This window comes from Hyla sarda, chromosome 1 (assembly GCF_029499605.1).
Source record: "Hyla sarda isolate aHylSar1 chromosome 1, aHylSar1.hap1, whole genome shotgun sequence".
In the NCBI taxonomy this organism is placed as follows: Eukaryota; Metazoa; Chordata; class Amphibia; order Anura; family Hylidae; genus Hyla; species Hyla sarda.
This window is the reverse complement of record NC_079189.1, coordinates 154603459-154627291: the sequence shown is the minus strand read 5'-3', so window position 1 is coordinate 154627291 and position 23833 is coordinate 154603459. Positions and strand designations below refer to the sequence as shown.

Sequence of the window (23833 nt, the reverse complement as noted above, 5' to 3'; positions counted from 1 at the left end):
TGTCTTCCCACTGCCCCAACACCTTGTAACAACTTGGTCAAAATGGCCTAAATGGCGTGCAATTTGTCAAAATGACCATCCTGCTTCTCTCAGTCCAACGATATACCCCATCTCAAAATCTGTCAGCATAGCTATATATCTTTCAGCGTGTCATAAAGGCATGTCAGGCAGACACCAATATCACACTACCCAAAAGTGTATATAGATGTGAGACAACTGGCTGCACTAGGGTCTTCCCTCCACTGCTTTGTCTGTAGTCGGTGACTGTCCCTTGGTCAACAACTGACTTAGCTATTTTTCAGCCAAAAAAAAGTGATCAGAAAGAAATCAACCTCTGGGGTATCTACTATTTTTCGAGGCTGAATGAACAGCACATCATACTCTATAGCCAAATATTCAGCCACTCAAAAAATTTTTTTTTTATCAAAGTAGACAGCAGACGTAGTGGCACAGAGATTTTCTAGCATTACTGCTACTTCATTTTAGCAGCCTCACCAGTCTGACTTCAATAACATATCTTAGCTATGTGCCATCAATGTTTGTGCTGAAACAATCCCTTTAACATTAAAGCGGTACTTCAGTGGAAAACACATTTTTTTTAAATTAACTGGTGCGAGAAAGTTAAACAGATTTGTAAATGACTTCTAATAAAAAATCTTAATCCCTCCAGTACTTATCAGCTGCTGTATACTACGGCGAAAGTTGTATAGTTCTTTCCAGTCTGACCACAGTGCTCTCTGCTGACACCTCTGTCTGTGTCTGGAACTACCCAGAGCAGGAGCAAATCCCCATAGCAAACCTCTCTTGCTCTGGACAGTTCCTGACACAGACAGATGTGTCAACAGAGAACACTCTGGTTAGACTGGAAAGAACACAACTTCCTCTACAGCATACAGCAGCTGATAAGTACTGGAAGGGTTAATATTTTTAAACAGAAGTAATTAACACATTTGTATAACTTTCTGGCACCAGTTGCTTTGACAAGAATTGTTTTCCACCGGAGTACCCCTTTAAAACCTTTGGTTACCAATGTATTTTTTCACCCATTCATACTGCAGATACGATCCAGCTGCATGTTAATCCTCATTGCCTCCATCGCTCATTTAATATGCTCTGCGTGTAAAGAGGGGAAGTGCACAACACTGAGCTGGTTGGACACGTTTCAGTTGACTGATTTACAGCTCACTTTAGGCTGCCGAGGTTGATGACTGATTTTCATAGCTGCTGGTTGAGTAGGTAAATCACAGCTGCAATAGCTTTAAGCAGGTATAAGAATCTAGCAAATTATGCGTCCTTGTTCTTTAAGTGGCTGTGCATGGTTTCTGAAGCAAGATAGTCATAATAATTATTCCAGGAAAGAACTGACTCAGTATGTTGTGAGCAGTTAGAAGATTATCACTTACTGATCACCAAAACCAACTGGGAAGAATTGTCATTTACATGGTTAATTAGGTTGGGCTCCGAGTCAAAAGCAATAGATGTGTTCAGAACTAATGCAAATAACTTTACATTTAAGTAGAGTTCTGTTAATGGAGTTATGAACTATATATGTATGCATAAACATTTTCTGTCTCTGTGTTTAATGTGATTTTTGTCCTCTAGTCATAGTAGGAATTTTCCAGAAGTCAATATACAGTGGATTTGGAAAGTTTTTTTTAACCCTTTCACCAATACCCCATATTTGGAATGTCTAAATCGAATTTTAAAATTTTTCAGAAAATTTATTCCCCCGACTTACGATGGCCCCGGCATATGATAATTTCAACATGCGATGGCCTCTCAGAGGCCATCGCATGCTGAAGGCAGCATCAACATACGATGCTTTTGTAGGTCAGGGTCATCGCATAAACGGCTATCCGGCAGAGCAGACTGCATCAGCTGCTGCCGGATAGCCATTTACGGTGCCCCGTGTGGTCCGCTGACGATCACTTACCTGTCCTCGGGGCTCCGGTGCGTCCTCTTCGGGACCCCCTGCATCGTCTGTGCTCTCCATCATCGTCATCACGTCGCTGTGCACGCCATCCCGTCATCCAATAGGAAGGGCGTGCGTAGCGACATGATGGCAGCAACGGAGAGCGGCGACAGAGAGCGAGGATGCCGGGGAAGCAAAGGCCTTGCCGGAGCGTCGGGGACACGGCAACAGCGATGGAAGGCGACATCCAGGGCAGCGGTGATGAGCGGTGACGGTCCGGAGCGGCGGAGACACGTGAGTATAACCTCCAATATCAGTGGTCTTCAACTTTCGGACCTCCAGATGTTGCAAAACTACAACTCCCAGCATGCCCGGACAGCCAACGGCTGTCCGGGCATGCTGTGTGTTGTAGTTTTGCAACATCTGGAGGTCCGCAGGTTGTAGACCACTGTCCTATACTTTACATTGCACAGATCCCTCAACATACGATGGTTTCAACAAACGATGGTCCTTTTGGGACCACTGTATTCAGGGACCACTGTATTCAGATGCTTTGCTTCTGGGGCTTTTCATTTTAACTGATTATCTTTGAGATTTATCTAAACCTTGATTGGAGTCACCTGTGGTAAATTCAGATGATTGGACAGGATTTAGAAAGACACAGTCCTGTCTATATAAGGTTACAGCTGACAATGCAAATCAGAGCATTAAAAATCAAGGCATGAGCAGGTAAAGAACTGCCTGTACAGCTCAGAGACACCATTGTGTTCAGCCACTGATCTGGAGAAGGGTACAAAAAATTTCTGCTCCACTAAAAGTTTCCAAGAGCTCAGTGGTCTCCAGAATTCTTAAAGGGGTATTCAGCCCCTAGACATCTTATCCCCTATCCACAGGATAGGGGATAAGATGTCAGATCGCCGCGGTCCCGCTGCTGGGGACCCCCGGGATCCCCGCTGCGGCACTGCGCTCTCATTACAGCACAGAGCGAGTTCGCTCTGCACGTAATGATGGGCGGTACAGGGGCCGGAGCATTGTTATGTCACGGCTCCGCCCCTCGTGATGTCACGGCCCGCCCTTTTCAATACAAGTCTATGGGAGGGGGCGTGGCGGTCACCACGCCCCTTCCCATAGACTTGCATTAAGGGGACAGGCCATGATGTCACGAGGGGCGGCACCATGATGTCACGCTGCTCCGTCCCCCGTATCACCCGTCATTATGCACAGAGCGAACTCGCTCTGTGCTGTAATGATAGCACGGTGCCGCAGCGGGGACCCTGGGGGTCCCCAGCAGCGGGACCGCGGCGATCTGACATCTTATCCCCTATCCTTTGGATAGGGGATAAGATGTCTAGGGGCGGAATACCCCTTTAAATGGAAGAAGTTTGGAACAACCAAACTAAAGATTCCAGGGAGAAGGGCCATGGTAAGAGAGGTGACCAAGATTACCATGGTCATTCTGGCTGAGCTCCAAAGCTGCTGTGTGCAGATGAAAGAAACTTCCATAAGGACAACCATCACAGCAGGACTTCACTATCTGGGCTTTATGGCAGAGTAAACAGAAAGAAGCCTCTGTTCACTAAAAGACAAAATGAAAACTGCCTGGAGTTTAAAAACTATGAGAAACAAGATTCTCCGGTCCATTTCAAACAAGATTGGAGTTTTTGGCCTCAATTCTAAGCGACATGTCAGGAGGAAACCAGACACTGCTCATTATCATATTCCCAATACAATCCCAACAGTGAAGCATGGTGGTGGCAGCATCATATTGTAGGGTGTTTTTCAGCATCTGGGAGAGGGAGACTGGTCAGTGTTGACGGATAGCTGAATGGAGTAAAGTACAGCGATATTTGTAATGAAAACGTGATCCAGTGTTCTAGATCCCAGACTGAGTTGAAGATTTACCTTTCAATAAGACAATATTGGCCCAGATTTATCAAACTGGGTGAAAGAAAAAGTGAAGAGATTTTCCCATAATAACCAATCACAGATCAGGTTTCACTTTACCAGAGCTCGTTAGCTGAGCTGTGATTGGTCGCTGTAGGTAAATCTCTCCACTTTTTCTCTCACACAGTTTGATAAATCTGGGCCAATGACCCTAGGCATACAGCTAAGGTAACACAGGGGTGGCTTAGGGACAACTCTGTAAATGTCTGCAAATGTGAGGGGTCGAGCCAGAACTTATACATTTCTGGAGAGACCTGAAAATGGCTGTCCATTGACGGTCCTCATCCAACCTGACAGAGCTTACAGGGGTACTCTGCTGGTCAGCGTTTGGAACAAACCGTTCCGAACACTGGCGCTGGCGCCGGGAGCTTGTGACGCCATAGCCCCGCCCATCAAGATACCACGCCCCACCCCCCTCAATGCAAATTTATGGGAGGGGGCACCCTGCCACGCCCCCTCTCATAGACTTGCATTGAGGGGACGGGATGTGACGTCATAAGGGGGTGGGGCTATGATGTCCCACGCTACTGGCTCCGGCTAAGCGTAGGGAACAGTTTGTTCCAAACACTGTGCAGCGGAGTACCCCTTTAAAAGGATCTGCAGAGAACAATGGCAGAAAATCCCCAAATGCAGGTGGGCAATCCTTGGGGCATTACACCCGAAAAGTACTGAGTAAATGGTCTGAATACTTTTTGTCAATGCAATATTTTACTTTTTGCTTTTCAATAAATTAGCAAAGATGTCTAACATTCTGTTTTTACTTTGTCATGATGATGCGGATGATTTATATACAGTAACCCCCCGACATGCGATGGCCCCGACATATGATAAAATCGACATACGATGGCCTCTCAGAGGCCATGGCATGTCGATGTCAGCATCGACATACAATGCTTTTATATGTCGGGGCCATCGCATTAACTTCTATCCGACAGCGCAAAATGCTTAAGCTGCTGTCGGATAGTAGTTTAAGTATCCCGGGCAGTTTCGCTTACCTATCCCCACTGCTCCGGGTCCACTTCGCGATCCTCCGGTGTCTTCCGCATCTTCTCCAGGGTCCGGGCCTCGCTTTCCGGCGTCATTATTACCGCACTACGCACGCCGCGCCAGCGCAGCAGCGTAATAACATCACCAGAAAGCGAGGCCCGGACCCTGCAGAAGATGCGGAAGAAGCCGGAGGATCGCGAAGAAGACACCGGAGCAGCGGGACAGCATCGGGAGCCCCTGGGACAGCATCGGGAGCGGTGAAGACCTGGTCCGGAGCGGCGGGGACAGGAGAGTACAGCTTCCTATACTTTACATTGCACGGATCCCTCAACATACGATGGATTCGACAAACGATGGGTCGTCTGGAACGAATTACCATCGTATGTTGAGGGACCACTGTATTTTTTTTAGAATAAGGCTGCAACATAAAAAATGTAAATAAAAAACCCCTGAAAGGGTAAGAACACTTTCTGAATGTACTGTACCTGTACACTTGTATCTACTCACTTAACTGTTAAGTAGGAGGACTTGTGTCTACAATATGTTTAGTATGTCTGCCAAGAGCATTGCAGTGAGTGATACATTGTCAATTATTGTTGAAATCTTAATTCCATTTAGTAATTTTGGCAGCAGGTTGGATACAATAATCTAGATTCAGTTTTTACTTTATGGTTGCAGTTACGTTACAAACAGGAGTTGGCCTGGTCTTGAGTTGATCCAGATACAGATGAACTGTATCATCACTGACTTCTGAGATATCTCAGCCAATTTGACCATTGATATACACCATCACATTAAGAAGAGTACAATCAGCCAGAATATGCACTGGCAAGAAGTCATCTGTACATAGTTAGACAAAAACCTGACCATGAAAAGTTCAATCTGTTTTACACATAGTTAGAATAGAATCCCTTATAAATGTCTGAAAGAGACTGCACAGGCCAGAAACGTAATTGGATATGTTGGAGATTTTTTTTTTCCTGTCAATGCTCATTATTGCAGAATCAACACAAGTAGATGGAAATCTGCCAAGTCATTACTAGTCAATGCCAAAACAAACAAATGTGGGATAGCTGTGTATCTACAACCTGAGGCTTCAGATTATCGAGTCATCTTGTATACTCATCAAAAATGATTTCAGCTAGAATAGACATAAAATACATATGTATAACAAATACAAGGTTTCTGTCTAAACAAATGCCGAGATGGCGATAGTCCAACAGATATATAATCCGCAGCTGTTCTGAATGAACAATAGTGCTTTTTTTGTAGAATACACAGTGCTATGTGCCATGTGCCTGTGGGTTAGTAGGCATGGTAGTAATACTTACTGTATGTACTCAGAAGACTTTCATATTGCACCAGTAACCCCGCGGTGTGAAGTTGTTGTAAAAAGCCCTGATTGTGTAAACTCGAGTGCAGCTTTATTATAAATCCACAAACCAATCCTGAAAGCTGAAAATAAAGAGAGACAGTAATGAAAAAGCACATTCATTGTGGGGTTCGGATTTATCTGAAAGGATTGACAGAACCTACCCTTTTACAATAAGCTATAATTAGGTGACTATAGATAGCTTTACATTTATGTAATGCATTTATGTAGCTAGAATGGAGAATGGGAGCAAGCCACTTCCAGATTCCTGTGGCAGCAGCTACCAGAGAACAAAGAATTGGGCAGTTGTATATAAACATGCCCGATCCCTTTTTCCACAAGCATCATCTGAAATCAACGGGATTGTCTGACACATGTATAACATAATAATATTTATGTAGCGCCAACAGATTCTGCAGCACTTCACAATTTTGGAGATATAAACAAAGACAAGTACCGGACATTCCAATATTACACACTAAATATTCAGAGGAGGAGTGGGGGCCCTGCTTGTGAGAGCTTACAGACTATGATCTATGGGGACATTAAAGGGGTATTCCAGGAAAAAAAAATTTTTTATATATCAACTGGCTCCAGAAAGTTAAACAGATTTGTGAATTACTTCTATTAAAAACCTTAAACCTTTCAGTACTTATGAGCTTCTGAAGTTAAGGTTGTTCTTTTCTGTCTAAGTGCTCTCTGATGATAAGTGTCTCGGGAAACGCCCAGTTTAGAAGAGGTTTGCTATGGGGATTTGCTTCTACACTGGGCATTTCCCGAGACACGTGTCATCAGAGAGCACTTAGACAGAAAAGAACAACCTTAACTTCAGAAGCTCATAAGTACTGAAAGGATTAAGATTTTTTGATAGAAGTAATTTACAAATCTAATAGTAAAAAAGAAACAACAGTGGCACCGATACCTTAAGCCTCCTAAGACCACGAGATGGAGACGGCGTCCCGCTAGTCTGGAAATCCACCCTGGCAGCGGAGGTGCTAGGACAATAAAGACCGTAGTCACAAAATAGTAGTAAATAAAGAAAAAAGGTGCCCTGCACTCACCGCTTCAGTCCAGGTAATCCTGCTCCAATCTCGGGTCACGACTCGAACATGGAGGACATGGATAGTGGAGCGCTCAGAGGCGACTGCCGGCGGTTTCACGCATAGGAATGCGCTTCATCCGGCCATCCGGCCTGAAGCGCCGGCAGTCGCCTCTGAGCGCTCCACTATCCATGTCCTCCATGTTCGAGTCGTGACCCGAGATGGGAGCAGGATTACCTGGACTGAAGCGGTGAGTGCAGGGCACCTTTTTTCTTTATTTACTACTAATTTACAAATCTGTTTAAATTTCTGGAGCCAGTTGATATATAAAAAAAAGTTTTTTCCTGGATAACCCCTTTAAGAAAGATTTGTCAATTAAATATATTCTTGCCTTTACTAAACCACTTACATGCCTTGGTGGGTAATGCCTGTGGCATCTAAAGGGAAAAATGGCTGGGCTTAGAGTGGTTACTGCCAGATACAGCCAAGCTCCCAAGGTGATATCATGAAATATGAGTCATTCAACTTGCATAAGAGCTGTGTCTGCACTAACTAGCCCCCGCAGATGGCATTCATGTATGCAGGGGTCAAGTCCTGGCAAAAAGGCTGGTCCTGCATGTCTCCTGCTAATGGGAACAGTGTTCCTGCTGTGGAAAAGTGCAGGAACTCTGTTCCCATGCGTTCCTGCAGGACTTGAGCCCTGCATGTATTTTATTCTTCATTTAAAGGCTTAGCCTTTTTTTTGACAATTACCATAATAATTTTCTAGTTTCTGAGCTTATAGTGTACATGCAGGAAATAGTTTATCATTGATCTTGATTGATCATTCTGCCCCAAAAATCATACCCCCAAAAATCTTCTGGTAGGTTTACTGGCTTCCTACTAAATTTGTTCCTGTACAAAACGATAAAGGAAATAGATAGTAGATCCCATTGTGGACAGGGACTGATGTGAGTGATGATAATCTTTGTACTGCACTGTAGAATATATTATGCATGCATTAGGAAATAAATATTACTAAGCATGGCACAAAAAAAGGAAAGAAAATATGATAAAATCTTTTTCCTGTATCTTCCTAAATGGCTGATCATATTTTATTGATACGATGTATTAAGTGGTCATTTTTCTTCTTGTGTTAGAAATGCAAAGACTGTAGGAAGATTTTATGTGACCTGCTGTCCACTTGGAATTACTATTGAATCTAGACCTCCGTACCGTATAATAAACCTGCTATACTGATTGCTTGATTGCCTGTTTCAGAACTTAATGAATGGGTGTCTGTACACAGTGCCAGTATTCTCAAGTGCGAACTTACCGCTTGGCTGAAAATCATGTCTCTTCTGAAGGTGAGGCGCAAGCATTGGGGCAAATCACATGCCAGTTCTTGAAGAACAACAAAAGTCATTGATGTCTTTGCCTTATCCACTACTTCTGCTACACAGTCTTTTAGTGTAATTATCAGAGGGTAGAGCTGTTCATACCAGTCTTCTGCATGATAGAAAAAAGGAGAATGATCAAAGTAAACAGAAAGAGAACATCATCAAACGAGACACTCGGCTGCCATGCTGAGAAAACACTGAATACATAAAAATATTATGCAAACTTGCACTCAAAAGATAGATATCACATCAGATTACTTTGTTAGATGCCGCAACCAGTTACTGACAGTCACACTCACCACTGATATTAAGAGTATTATAAAATGCCAGCTGTTCACACATTGCCTTTCCAGTTGCTAAGAAGTGAATATATAATATAGATCAAGAATGGAGCAGAACACAGTTCTTTTTATACAATTTTTTTTTGTTTACGTTTTTTTTTATTTATTTTATTTTTTTTGGTAATCTGTATCAAATAAATAAGAACAGATTATCTAAGCAGGACTAGAAATGAGAATTCAGGTGAAATATGTGAATTAATTTATATGAGTATGTCCTTGGATTCATTCAGTCTTATCATTCTCTTTAGGTTATATTCACACGGCGGAATTCCGCATGGATTCCGCATCAAGTTAAAGCCCAATAGACTTCAAAGGGATTCCGCACTCCCATTCACACTTCAGAATTTCAGCATGCGGATTCTGCACGGAATCCACACAAGCCAGAAACCACCCAAATGAATGCGGACGTGGAATTGGTGCGGATGTGCGGAAATTCTGCCGTGTGAATAGACCTTATGGTTCCGTAACATGTATGCTCACAATAAATATAAAACTTTTTCATTTATACCCAGCTTGAATTAACATGCAAGTTTTAAGAATACTCTTTTTTGGTTAACTAGAACTGATCCTGAACTATAATCAGGACTTCTAGCCCATTTCTATCCATACTGGTTTCCTTCTAGATCAAACCTCACACAATACACAAGCCCCTGCTGCTTCAGTGCCATTGCAATGCTTATTCTACTGATTTGCATTCGGTGAATAGTAAAGTAGCAACCAGTTAATTTTGGCTGCAGATCTGAATAAGAACATACTAAAAGATTTATAAAAACTTGTGCAGCAGAACAGTGGAGCAGCTGCCAAAAGCAACAAATCAGATTGTTTCTTTCATTTTTTTAAAGGCCTCTGAAAAATGAAAGCTGGAATCTGATTGGTTGCTATGGGCAACAGCTCCACTGTTCCACTGCACAGGTTTTGGTAAATCTCCCCCCCCCCCCCCCCCCCCCCCGCCTATGTTCTATTCACAATTATTAAAGGTTTTATTTGAGCTTATAAAAAAAACACATAAAATACCAATTGTATACAGTGGGGGGGGGGGGGGGGGGGGAGTACTTAGTCAGCCACCAATTGTGCAAGTTCTCCCACTTAAAAAGATGAGAGAGGCCTGTCATTTTCATCATAGGTATACCTCAACTATGAGAGACAGAATGAGAAAAAAGATCCATAAAATCCAATTGTCTGATTTTTATACAATTTATTTGCAAATTATGGTGGAAAATAAGTATTTGGTCAATAACAAAAGTTCATCTCAATACGTTGTTATATACACTTTGTTGGCAATGACCAAGGTCAAACATTTTCTGTATGTCTTCACAAGGTTTTCACACACTGTTGCTGATATTTTGGCCCATTCCTCCATACAGATCTCCTCTAGAGCAGTGATGTTTTTGGGCTGTCGCTGGGCAACACGTACTTTCAACTCCCTCCAAAGTTTTTCTATGGGGTTGAGATCTGGAGACTGGCTAGGCCACTCCAGGACCTTGAAAGGCTTCTTACGAAGACACTCCTTTGTTGCCCGGGCTGTGTGTTTGGGGTCACTGTCATGCTGAAAGACCCAGCCAAGTTGCATCTTCAATGCCCTTGCTGATGGAAGGAGGTTTTCACTCAAAATCTCACAATACATGGACCCATTCATTCTTTCCTTTACACAGATCAGTCATCCTGGTCCCTTTGCTGAAAAGCAGACCCAAAGCATGATGTTTCCACCCCCCGTGCTTCACAGTAGGTATGGTGTTCTTTGAATGCAACTCAGCATTCTTTCTCCTCCAAACACGAGAAGTTGAGTTTTTACTAAAAAGTGACATGACATTCTCCCAATCCTCTTCTGGATCATCCAAATGCTCTCTAGCAAACTTCAGACAGGCCCGGAAATGTACTGGCTTAACCCCTCAGGGACTCAGGGTTTTTCCATTTTTGCACTTTTGTTTTTTCCTCCTCACCTTTTAAAAATCATAACCCTTCAAATTTTATACCTACAGACCCATATGAGGGCTTTTTTTTGCACCACCAATTCTACTTTGTAATGAAAGTCATTTTACCCAAAGATCTACGGCAAAACAAAAAAAAAATTATTGTGCGACAAAATTGAAAAAAAACCCCGCCATTTTGTACATTTTTGGGGCTTCCGTTTCTACGCGGTGCATTTTTTGGTAAAAATTACACCTGATCTTTATTTTGCAGGTCCATATGATTAAAACGATACCCAACTTATATAGGTTTGATTATGTCTTATTTCTGAAAAATCATAACTACATGCACGAAAAATTAATATGTTTAACCCCTTAACGACGAAGGACGTAAATGTACGTCCTGGTGACATGGTACTTAATGCACCAGGACGTACATTTACGTCCTAAGCATAACCGCGGGCATCGGAGCGATGCCCGCATCATGCGCGGCAGGTCCCGGCTGTTGATCGCAGCCAGGGACCCGCCGGTAATGGCGGACATCCGCGATCCCGCGGATGTCCGTCATTAACTCCTCAGATGCCGTGATCAATACAGATCACAGCATCTGCAGCATAGCGGTCACTTAAATGGATGAGTGGATCGCCAGCAGCGCTGCCGCGGCGATCCGATCATCCAGCATGGCGGCCGGAAGTCCCCTCACCTGCCTCCACCGTCTTCCGGGAGTCTTCTGCTCTGATCTGCCTTCCCGCAGACCAGGGCAGAAGATGACCGATAACCCTATACATAGCACTGAACAGGATTAGCAATCGAGCGATTGTTATAAATAGTCCCCTATGACGACTATTAAAGTGTAAAAATAAAAGTAAAAAAAAGTAAAAGTAAAAAAAATTTGAAAAACCCCCTCCCCCAATAAAAACTTAAATTGTCCCATTTTCTCTATTTCACCCCCAAAAAGTGTTAAAAAATATTTTATATACATATTTGATATCGCCACGTGCGTAGATATCGTAAATATCTGAACTATTAAAATAAAATGTTAATCATACCGTATGGTGAATGGCGTGTACGTAAAAAAAAAGTCCAAAATAGCAGTTTTTTTTACAACATTTTATTCCAAAAAAATTAATACAAAAAGTATTAAAAGTTTTATGTAAGCAAATATGGTATCCATAAAAAGTACAGATCATGGCGCAAAAAATGAGCCCTCATACCGCCGCTTATACGGAAAAATGAAAAAGTTATAGGTCTTCAAAATAGGGGGATTTGGTTAAAAAGTTTGTGATTTTTTTTAAGTGCAACAGTAATAGAAAAGTATGTTATCATGGGTATCATTTTAATTGTATTGACTCAAAGAATAAAGAACACGTAATTTTTACCATAAATTGCACGGCGTGAAAACAAGACCTTCCAAAATTAGCAAAATTGCGGTTTTCTTTTTAATGTCCCCACACAAATAGTATTTTTTTGTTGCGACATACATTTTATGGTAAAGTGAGTGATGGCATTACAACGGACAACTGGTCGGGCAAAAAACAAGCCCTCATACTAGTCTGTGGATGAAAATATAAAAGAGTTATGATTTTTTGAAGGCGAGGAGGAAAAAACAAAAACGTAAAAATTAAATTGTCTGCGTCCTTAAAGGGGTACTCCGCCCCTAGACATCTTATCCCCTATCCAAAGGATAGGGGATAAGATGTTAGATCGCCGTGGTCCCGCTGCTGCAGCACCCCGCTATCATTTCTGCGCAAAGCGAGATTGCTCTGCATGTAATGACGGGCAATACAGGGGCCGGAGCATTGTTAAGTCAGGGCTCCGCCCCTCGTGACGTCACGGCCCGCCCCCGTCAATACAAGTCTATGGGAAGGGGGCGTGGTGGTCGTCACGCCCCCTGCCATAGACTTGCATTAAGGGGACGGGCCGTGATGTAATGAGGGGCGGAGCCATGATGTGACGCTGATGGCCCCTGTATCGCCCGTCATTACGCACAGAGCGAACTCGCTCTGGGCAGTAATGATGGCGGGGTGCCGCAGCGGCGATCCCCGGGGTCCCCAGCAGCGGGACCGCGGCGATTTAACATCTTATCCCCTATCCTTTGGATAGGGGATAAGATGCCAGGGGCGGAGTACCCCTTTAAGGCCCAAAGGGGCTGCATTCTTAAGGGGTTAAAAATGTTCTTTTCTGACCTCTATAATTCTTTATTTTTCCGCATACAGGCATGTATGAGGGCTAATTTTTTGCACCATGGTCTGAAGTTTTTATTGGTACCATTTTTGTTTTGATCGGACTTTATGATCGCTTTTTATAAAAAATTTTATGGTATAAAAAGTGACCAAAAAGACACTATTTTGGAATTTGGAATTTTTTTTACATGTATGCCATTGACCGTGCAGTTTAATTAAAGGACAACTGCAGCGCAATATACACTTATCCCCTATCTACAAGATAGGGGATAAGTGTTTGATCACAGGGGGTCCGACCGCTGGGACCCCCTCGCGATCTCCCTAACAGGGCGCCGCCATTAGCGCTCATAGTGAACGCTAAGGTGCGTAGCGTCGACTTAGAGGTCGACGGTGATGCCCCGTCTCCTCCCAATCCCAATACAGTTCTATTGGGGGAGGCAGGAACGCTGCCTCCCCGCCTCTCCCATAGAGATGTATGGAGGAGGTGTGCCGGCTGCAACGTCATGCTGCGGCTGACACGCCCCCTGCACGGGACAGCTGCGGCCCCATACAGGAGATCACAGGAGGTCCCAGCGGTCGGACCCCTCGCGATCAAACACTTATCCCCTATCCTGTGTATAGGGCATAAGTGTTAATCATGCTGCAGATGTCCTTTAATGATATATTTTTATAGTTCGGACATTTCCACGTGCGGCGATATTACGTATGTTTATATTTATTTTTATTTACATTGTTTTTTTTAAATGGGAAAAGGGGGTAATTCAAACTTTTATTAGGGAAGGGGTTAAATCACATTTATTAAATCTTTTTTTTACACTTTTTGCAATCTCAGGCTTGGAGCAATCAATCGCTGATTGGACGCGCCGGAGGCAGGTAAGGGACCCTCCACTTGTGTGCTAGCTGATCGGGACACCGCGGTGGTTCCGATCAGCCCAACTGAGCAGCCGGGAATGCTTTTTTTACATTTTAGACATGGCGATCAACTTTGATCATTGCTTCTAAAGGGTTAATAGCGTGTGTCACCGCGATCGGTGACATACGTTATCAGCCCCGTTATCAGCCGCTGGGACCGACCCGATGTTAAGTGGGGTCACCGCGTGACCCCACGTTTTATCGTGGGCACAAGATGTACAGGTACACCCTGCGTCCCCAAGAGGTTAAGCAGGGACACTCGTCTGCCACTGCATGATTTGAGTCCCTGGCGGCGTAGTGTGTTACTGATGGTAGCCCTTGTTACTTTGGTCCCAGCTCTCTGCAGGTCATTCACTATGTCCCCCCGTGTGGTTTTGGGATTTTTTCTAACCATTCTTGTGATCATTTTAATACCACGGGTTGAGATCTTGTGTGGAGCCCAAGATCGAGGGAGATTTTCAGTGGTCTTGTAAGTCTTCCATTTTTTTATAATTGCTCCCACAGTGGATTTCTTCACACCAAACTGCTTGCCTATTGCAGATTCAGTCTTCCCAGCCTGGTTCAGGTCTACAATTTTGTTTCTGGTGTCCTTCGACAGCTATTTGGTCTTGGCCATAGTGGAGTTTGAAGTGTGACTGTTTGAGGTTGTTGACAGGTGTCTTTTATACCGATAAATTCAAACAGGTGCCATTAATAGAGGTAACAAGTGGAGGACAGAGGAGACTCTTAAATTAGAAGTTACAGGTCCGTGAGAGCCAGAAACATTGCTTGTTTGTAGGTGACCAAATACTTATTTTACAGAGGAATATACCAATTCATTCATTAGAAATCCTACAATGTGATTTGCTTTATTCTTTCCCACCATTCTGTCCCTCATAGTTGAAAAGTACCTATGATGAAAATTATAGGCCTCTCTCATCTTTTTAAGTGGAAGAACTTGCACAATTGATGCCTGACTAAATACTTTTTTCCCCCGCTGTATGTGTCTGAATTCTCACAGAGGGTGTGAAGTAGAAGTAGTTATTTTTCATGTTAGCTAGCTCTGAAAGGGTGCATTCACACCATGTTTGCGAGATCCCGCTGCCGGGTCCGGTTGGGAAATTTCAGAACCGGGGGTTCCTCTATCCCAGTCAAATCCCCTGAATCTCATTCATTTAAATTCAGTAGGGAAGATTATTAATAATAATAATAATAATAAATTTATTATTATCCTCCCCTGTGTGACTCCGTTAGCCAAGGCAAACCATGTGAAGGACGGCTTGACACCGCTGTGCCCTACACACATGGTACGATAAAGGGCCACCGAGATTTGGACGTGCAGTGGAGGCCAAGGACACGGGGGAGGAGGAGGTGCACACTGTAAAAGGACCAACTGCCTGGGAGCGAGAGCGTGGAGGAGGAAGCGGTGTGACCTGTCCAAGTTGCTGTTGTGGCTGTGCAAGAACAACATTTACCCAGTGGGCCGTAAAAGACATGTATTGTCCCTGACCGTAGTTACAGCTCCACACGTCGGCGCTGCCGTGCACTTTTGAACACACCGACAGGCTCAAGGACTGGCCCACCTTCTCTTGTACAAACTTATGCAGGGCTGGTACTGCCTTCTTCGCAAAGAAATGACGGCTTGGGACTCTCCACCTGGGCACGGCACAAGCCATCAATTCCCTGAAAGCTGCAGAGTCCACCAGTTGGAAAGGGAGGGACTGCAACACCAGCAACTTGGACAGGAGCACATTCAACTTCTGCGCTGTTGGATGAGTGGGAGCATACTGTTGTCTCTTGGACATGGCTTCGCCTATCAATTGTTGGCGGAATGGCTGACTAAAAGCGGAAGAAGCAGGAGCGCCAGAAGGAGGGTTTGACACAATGCTCCCTTCGGCTGAGGTGGTGGAGCCTTGGCTGGATGACGAAGGGAGCAGATGGCCACTGGGTGATGCGGCAGGCTGGACCACTACATCGGAGCCACGGTTATCCCAGGCCGCTTTATAGTGGCGAATCCTGTGTTGACGCAGGGCCGTGGTGCCGAGATTGGGACCCTGGCCACGCTTCACTTTCTGCCGACAGATTTTGCACGTGGCTACGCTAAGGTCCTCCAGATTCTTTATGAAGAACAACCACACCGCAGAGTAGTTGATTTTCCCACCCGTAGTTCGCACTATTTCACTGCTATTGGTGCCGTCTCCAGGAACCCCTGTTCCACTACTTCCCAGAATGGTAGCTTGCCGCGAAGCAGGTGGTCTCCCCCTGGCACGTTTGGCTCCTGAATTTCCACTACTGCCACCACCACGCTGATTGCCAACCGTGCTACCGCCTTGCTGCCTCATAGACAAAGAGCAAATCTCTTCTCCTGATGATGATGAAGCCCCAATTGCGATCGGCTTCATCATCATCAAAAGATGTATGCACGTCACTGATGTCCTCCTCAGGTTCCACAACAGTGTCTGCTTCAGGACCCTGAACAATTGCAACACCGCCTCCCACGTCACTCTCCGCATCACTACTTGGCCGCCTTGCGGAGCAAGCGACGCATGTCTCCTCACATTCTTGGCTGCCCGTTAGCTGCTGACTGTCCTCTTTTACATCGTCCTCACTAAATAGCTGGAGCTGAACCCAAAGCATGAGATACTTCTTTAAGAGAGGAAACAGCATAGGACAAAGGCAATGGGATTACGGGGACTGCTCCCGGGCCATGCCAACTGAGGGTTGTGTCTGAGGAACCCACCGACTCTTGACTGGGGTTGTCACATGTCGCTTGTGATGAAGGGGATGAGTGTGCAAACCAATTGACGAGGAGAGATGGGTCAACGACACGACCGCTGGGTGTTAACGGGAGCTCAGGCCTATTGCTGCGACTCCTGCTGCCACTCGCCCCAAGTCTGCTGCCAACTCTGCCTGACGTATGTAGGCCTCTGCCCCTTCTCTGTGCACGTCCTGGCACTTCCCTGCCTGACATACTTAGTGCGTTTATGAGGGTATTACAATACGCCACACTACTCTTTAAACAGTATTTGTCTAGAACAGCAGCAGACGATTACTTACGGCTGTCCTTTCACAGTATGTAGGCCCAAGACAGAATAACAGTTACTAAATAGTACACTCCTTTGTTGTATGTATGCCCTTTGCAATGATGAGCGCACTGGTATGCGTATTTCTACGCAGAAAAAAAAGTTTTTTTTTGTTTAACCTCTTCAGGACTCATGACGTATGCATAAGTCATCACACCCTGGGTCTTAAAGACCCATGACGTATGCATACGTCATGGCGTTTTCCGGTCTCTGCCGCTCGCCGGGCAGAGATCGGAACCGGATGCCTGCTGAAATCCTTAAGCAGGCATCCAGGGCAAACGCCGAGGGGGGCCATGTAGGCCCCCCATGTCGGCGATCGCCGCAAATCGCAAGGGAAATCGCCCTTGCGATCTGCGGCGATACCGGGCTGATCGGGTCTCTGGGACCTGACCACCCGGTAATTTCGCATGATCCCGGCTGTCACAGACAGCCAGGACCATGCTGAAGTATAGGAGCGAGGTGGCAAGCCTGCCACCTCCTCCTATTCCCTGCGATCTGTCGGTTAGTTAACCGACCAATCGCAGGGGGGAGGGCGGTTACTTCCTCCCGTCCTGCCCGGCCCATGAAAGTCCGGAGAGGACGGGAGGAAGACCGGAGGACGCGGCGGGGGACGGGGGAGTGCTGGGGACCGGCCCCGGTACTTACCTTGTCCCTGAAGACCCGGATCCAGATGATGAAGATGGCGGCGGCGGCGACAGGTGAGTAGATCTTCAGCCTTGGTCGGGCCCTTTACAGCAATGCACGTCGCAGTAAAGCGACGTGCATTGCTGTAATAGGACCCTGTAAACTACAACTCCCAGCATGCCCAGACAGCCTTTGGCGTCTGGGCATGCTGGGAGTTGCAGTTTTGCAACATCTGGAGGTCCACAGTTTGGAGACCACTGTGCCCTTCCAGATGTTGCAAAACTACACATCCTCAGCATGCCCTTACTGTCCAGGCATGCTGGGAGTTGTAGTTCTGTAACATCTGGCCCTTCAGATGTTGCAGAACTACAACTCCCAGCATGCCTGGACAGTTTTGGCATACTGGGAGTTGTAGTTTTGCAACATCTGGAAGGGCACAGATTGGGAACCACTGTATTAGTGGTCTGCAAACTGTAGTCCTCCAGATGTTGCAAAACTACAACTCCAAGCATGCTGGGAGTTGTAGTTCGGCAACATCTGGCTCTAAAGATGTTGCCGAACTACTACTCCCAGCATGCCTGAGAATGTTTGGGAGTTGTGGTTTTGCAACAGCTGGAGGCACACTGGTTGGGAAACATTGTTTCCTAACTCAGTGTTTCCCAACCTGTGTGCCTCCAGCTGTTGCAAAACCACAACTCCCAAACATTCTCAGGCATGCTGGAAGTAGTAGTTTTGCAACAGCTGGAGGTCCCCCCCCTGTGAATGTACAGGGTACATTCACATGGGCAGGGGCTTACAGTGAGTATCGGGCTGCAAGTTTGCGATGCAGCAAATTTTGCGCGGCAGCTCAAACTCGCTATAACCCCCCACCCGTGTGACTGTACCCTAAAAACACTACACTACACTACCACAAAATAAAATAAAAAGTAAAAAAACACTACATATACACATACCCCTACACAGCCCCCCTCCCTCCCCAATAAAAATGCAAAACGTCTGGTACGCCACTCTTTCCAAAATGGAGCCTCCAGCTGTTGCAAAACAACAACTCCCAGTATTGCCAGACAGCCGTTGACTGTCCAGGCATGCTGGGAGTTTTGCAACAGCTGGAGGCACCCTGTTTGGGAATCACTGGCGTAGAATACCCCTATGTCCACCCCTATGCAAATCCCTAATTCAGGCCTCAAATGCGCATGGCGCTCTCACTTCGGAGCCCTGTCGTATTTCAAGGCAACAGTTTAGGGCCACATATGGGGTATCGCCGTACTCGGGAGAAATTGACTAACAAATCTTGGGGGTCTTTTTCTCCTTTCACCCCTTATGAAAAGGTGAAGTTGGGGTCTACACCAGCATGTTAGTGTAAAAAAATTAACTTTTTACACTAACATGCTGGTGTTGCCCTATACTTTTCATTTTGACAAGAGGTAAAGGGGAAAAAAGCCCCACAACATTTGTAACGCAATTTCTCCCGAGTACGGAGATACCCCATATGTAGGCGTAAAGTGTTCTGGGGGCGCACAACAAGGCCCAGAAGGGAGAGTGCGCCATGTACATTTGAGGTGATTTGCACAGGGGTGGCTGATTGTTACAGCGGTTTTGACAAACGCAAAAAAAACAAAACCCCACATGTGACCCCATTTCGGAAACTACACCCCTCACGGAATGTAATGAGGGGTGCAGTGAGAATTTACACCCCACAGGTGTCTGATAGATCTTTGGAAGAGTTGGCTGTGCAAATTAAAAATGTTGTACAGCCCACTGTTCCAAAGATATGACAGACACCAGTGGGGGGGTAAATGCTCATTTTATGCCTTGTTACGTTCCTCAAGGGGTCTAGTTTCCAAAATGGTATGCCATGTGGGGGTTATTTTGCTGTCCTGGCACCATATGGGCTTCCTAAATGCGACATGCCCCCCGAGCAAAATTTGCTCTCAAAAAGCCAAATATGACTCCTTCTCTTCTGAGCATTGTAGTTCGCCCGTAGTGCACTTCAGGTGAACTTATGGGGTACCTCCATACTCAGAAGAGATGTGGTTACAAATTTTGGGGGGTATTTTCTGCTATTAACCCTTGCAAAAATGTGAAATTTGGGGGGAAACACACATTTTAGTGATTTTTATTTTTTTTTTTACGTATGCAAAAGTCGTGAAACCCCTGTGGGGTATTAAGGCTCACTTTATTTCTTGTTACGTTCCACAAGGGGTCAAGTTTCCAAAATGGTATGCCATGTGTTTTTTTTTTTGCTGTCCTGGCACCATAGGGGCTTCCTAAATGCGACATGCCCCCGAGCAAAATTTGCTCTCAAAAAGCCAAATATGACTCCTTCTCTTCTGAGCATTGTAGTTCACCCATAGTACACCTCAGGTCAACTTATGGGGTACCTTCATACTCAGAAGAGATGGGGTTACAATGTTTGGGGGGTATTTTCTGCTATTAACCCTTGCAAAAATGTGAAATTTGGGGGGAAACACACATTTTAGTGAAATTTTATTTTTATTTTTTTACATATGCAAAAGTCGTGAAACCCCTGTGGGGTATTAGGGCTCACTTTATTCCTTGTTACGTACCTCAAGGGGTCTAGTTTCCAAAATGGTATGCCATGTGGGGGATTTTTGCTGTTCTGGCACCATAGGGGCTTCCTAAATGCAACATGCCTCCCAAAAACCATTTAAAAAAAATGTACTCTCCAAAATCCCCTTGTCGCTCCTTCGCTTCTGAGCCCTCTACTGCGCCCGCCGAACACTTTACATAGACATATGAGGTATGTGCTTATTCGAGAGAAATTGGGCTACAAACATAAGTATACATTTTCTCCTTTTTCCCCTTGTAAAAATTCAAAAATTGGGTCTACAAGAACATGCGAGTGTAAAAAATGGAGATTGTGAATTTTCTCCTTCACTTTGCTGTTATTCCTGTGAAACACCTAAAGGGTTAAAACGCGGACTGAATGTCATTTTGAATACTTTGGGGGTGCAGTTTTTATAATGGGGTCATTTGTGGGGTATTTCTAATATGAAGACCCTTCAAATCCACTTCAAACCTGAACTGGTCCATGAAAAATTGTGAGTTTGGAAATTTTGTGAAAAATTGGAAAATTGCTGCTGAACTTTGAAGCCCTCTGGTGACTTCCAAAAGTAAAAACACGTAAATTTTATGATGCAAACATAAAATAGACATATTGTATATGTGAATAAAAAAAAAATTATTTGGAATATCCATTTTCCTTACAAGCAGAGAGCTTCAAAGTTAAAAAAACGCAACATTTTCAAATTTTTCATAACATTTTGGGATTTTTCACCAAGAAAGGATGCAAGATACCACAAAATTTTACAACTATGTTAAAGTAGAATATGTCACGAAAAAACTATCTCGGAATCAGAATGATAACTAAAAGCATTCCAGAGTTATTAATGTTTAAAGTGACAGTGGTCAGAATTGCAAAAAATGGCCGGGTCCTGAGGTGTAAAATGGCTGGGTCCTTAAGGGGTTAATACACCAACAGGTGTATACTAATGTGTGGAATAGCACTGAATTTAGCACAGAGACAGAATAACAGGTAGTAAATAGTAAACTACTTGGTTCTATGTATGCCCTTTGCAATAATGAGCGCACTGTTAAGCGTATTTATATTCAGAAAAAAACTTTTTTTTTTTTTTCATACACCAGCAGGTGTATATTGTGTGGCATAGACAGAAAAAAAGGTAGAATATAGTACACTATTTGGTTGTATGTCCACCCTTTGCAATGATGAGGGCACTGTTAAGCGTATTTCTACGCAGGAATTTTTTTTTATTTCTTTCATACACCAGCAGGTGTATAACGTGTGGTATACCACTGAATTTAGCACAGAGACAGATTAACAGGTGAAAAATGGTAAAAAGGCACTAAAGTCCAAACTAATATGACTTATTTATGAACAGCAGCAGGACCCAACTGGGCAGCACCACAGAAAATTTTATTTTACAGGGATTAAACCCTAAATTGAACTCTGTCACACAATTGTGAGAATCAGATGTGTGGAACAACAGAAAAAACTCAATTGGGCTGAAAAAAGAGGAGATTAGATGCTCCATACAGGTAAAACTGCTGTAAGATCTATGACACAGGTGACTGCTATGCAGCACTTCTCTGCCTGCTATATTGAGTAACAAGAATACGAGGTTTTGCTAGAATCGTTCTCGGTCAGAACAGCAGAAACACTGTGCCCTGTGTCTTTCCCTAATGCTGATGTCACCGCTACTCGTAGCGGTCGGATGCTGTAGAACGCCGTTGTATGCGATCAGCACACAGACGTGCAGTCACTTCTTTTCCCTATCTCGTGCATAGAAGAAATGACCAGAGTGAAGATGGCCGCCGATTATATAGGGCTGTGACATCACAGGGGTCAGTGAACACTGATAGGCTGCATCTGACAAGCGATTCAGGGTCAGCCCGCCTACCTTGATTCCCGCGCCAGCTTCCCGCCCTCCCATGGTGCCTTGCAACATGTACTGACATGTGGAGCCGCCATCTTAGGTATAAAACAGCCTAGAACGTGGAAAATGGAGTTTAATAAAACGATTCATGCGATCGAATCGCGGCGAAGTTCGTATTCTATCAGAATCAAATTTTTCCTGAAATTCGTAACGAATTCGGATTCGTCAGATTCGATTCGCTCATCTCTAACTGTAACCATCAACAAATGGTGTTTGTATTAAAAATGGAAAATCTTCTGTTCAACTGCTCCAGTCCTTGACCATTTCTATGATGGAAAATCCATCACCTCAACCATCTGATGAAAAAGATCAATATGTATTGAAAGCACTTATCCAATGAGCCAACCATTCCTTTTTATAGAAATCATGGCTTTGTACAAGCTGAAACAAAGGCATGGACAAAGTCCAGTAAGTGAGGGTGGGCTAGCATTCCTCTGTCTGATAGGACTGGATAGAGCACAGAGGAGTCCTATCAGACAGGAGAGAGCACAAAGGAGTGCTATCAGACAGGAGAGAGCACAGAGGAGTCCTATCAGACAGGAGAGAGCACAGAGGAGTCCTATCAGGCAGGAGAGAGCACAGAGGAGTGCTATCAGGCCAGAGAGAGCACAGAGGAGTACTATCAGACAGGAGAGAGCACAGAGGAGTCCTATCAGACAGGAGAGAGCACAGAGGAGTCCCATCAGACAGGAGAGAGCACAGAGGAGTCCCATCAGACAGGAGAGCACAGAGGAGTACTATCAGACAAGAGAGAGCACAGAGGCGTACCATCAGACAGGAGAGAGCACAGAGGAGTAGTATCAGACAGGAGAGAGCACAGAGGAGTACTATCAGACAGGAGAGAGCACAGAGGAGTCCTATCAGGCAGGAGAGAGCACAGAGGAGTCCTATCAGACAGGAGAGAGCACAGAGGAGTCCTATCAGACAGGAGAGAGCACAGAGGAGTCCTATCAGACAGGAGAGCGTACAGAGGAGTCCTATCAGGCAGGAGAGAGCACAGAGGAGTTCTATCAGACAGAAGAGAGCACAGAGGAGTGCTAGCCCACCCTCACTTACTGGACTTTGTCCATGCTTGTGCTTCAGCTTGGACAAAGTCATGATTTTATAAGCCATGATTTCTATAAAAAAGGAAATACATTTTTATTATTAAGTATATTTGAAAGGTTACTATTTTTCCAAGATTTACAACATATAAAAAGTTTTTGTATCTGGCCCATTGAAAGGAATTTCATGCCACATTTACAGTCTATGTTACTAATCCTCTAAAATGTGATCACTCAAGTTTAATTAGGTTGTCACACTATTCTCTGTCAGGTTCCAGCAGTTATGTTTCCCACTGTTTATGCAGAAGGCATCGATTGTTAGTCTGACAATGTCGCTATAGCTGTGACACACCTATCAGAGGGTGTGAAGCCTGGTCCAATGGCGTTCTGTCCAGGCCTCCCTAAGGTGGACTAGTTAAACTCCACTTACTTTGTCATTGTATTTTAGGGTATACCTGTATTTAATTTTTTTGGCTTGTTCTCTGACTAATCTTTTGCCTAGCATTTCTGTAGGGTGACACTATGTCTGTTAGGCTGGGTTCACACTACATTTTAAGCAATACGGGACCGAATACGGCTGGGGGAAGTATCCCAGCCACATCTGGCCTGTATGTAATGTATTTCAATGAGCCGACCAGAGTCAAACGCTGAC

General features: G+C 44.6%; 1 protein-coding gene across 7 annotated transcripts in view; it reads right to left on the bottom strand.

Moving 5' to 3' along the window:
• INPP4B (inositol polyphosphate-4-phosphatase type II B) overlaps positions 1-23833 on the bottom strand; it is a 665917-nt gene that overhangs the window by 80614 nt on the left and 561470 nt on the right. For all 7 annotated transcript variants that reach the window (XM_056562903.1, XM_056562897.1, XM_056562899.1 and 4 more), the window contains 2 exons: positions 8571-8743; positions 6175-6298 (listed from right to left, as the gene is read on the bottom strand). In XM_056562903.1, the coding sequence (XP_056418878.1) occupies positions 6175-6298; positions 8571-8743 (297 nt within the window). The remainder of the gene's footprint in view (positions 1-6174; positions 6299-8570; positions 8744-23833) is intronic.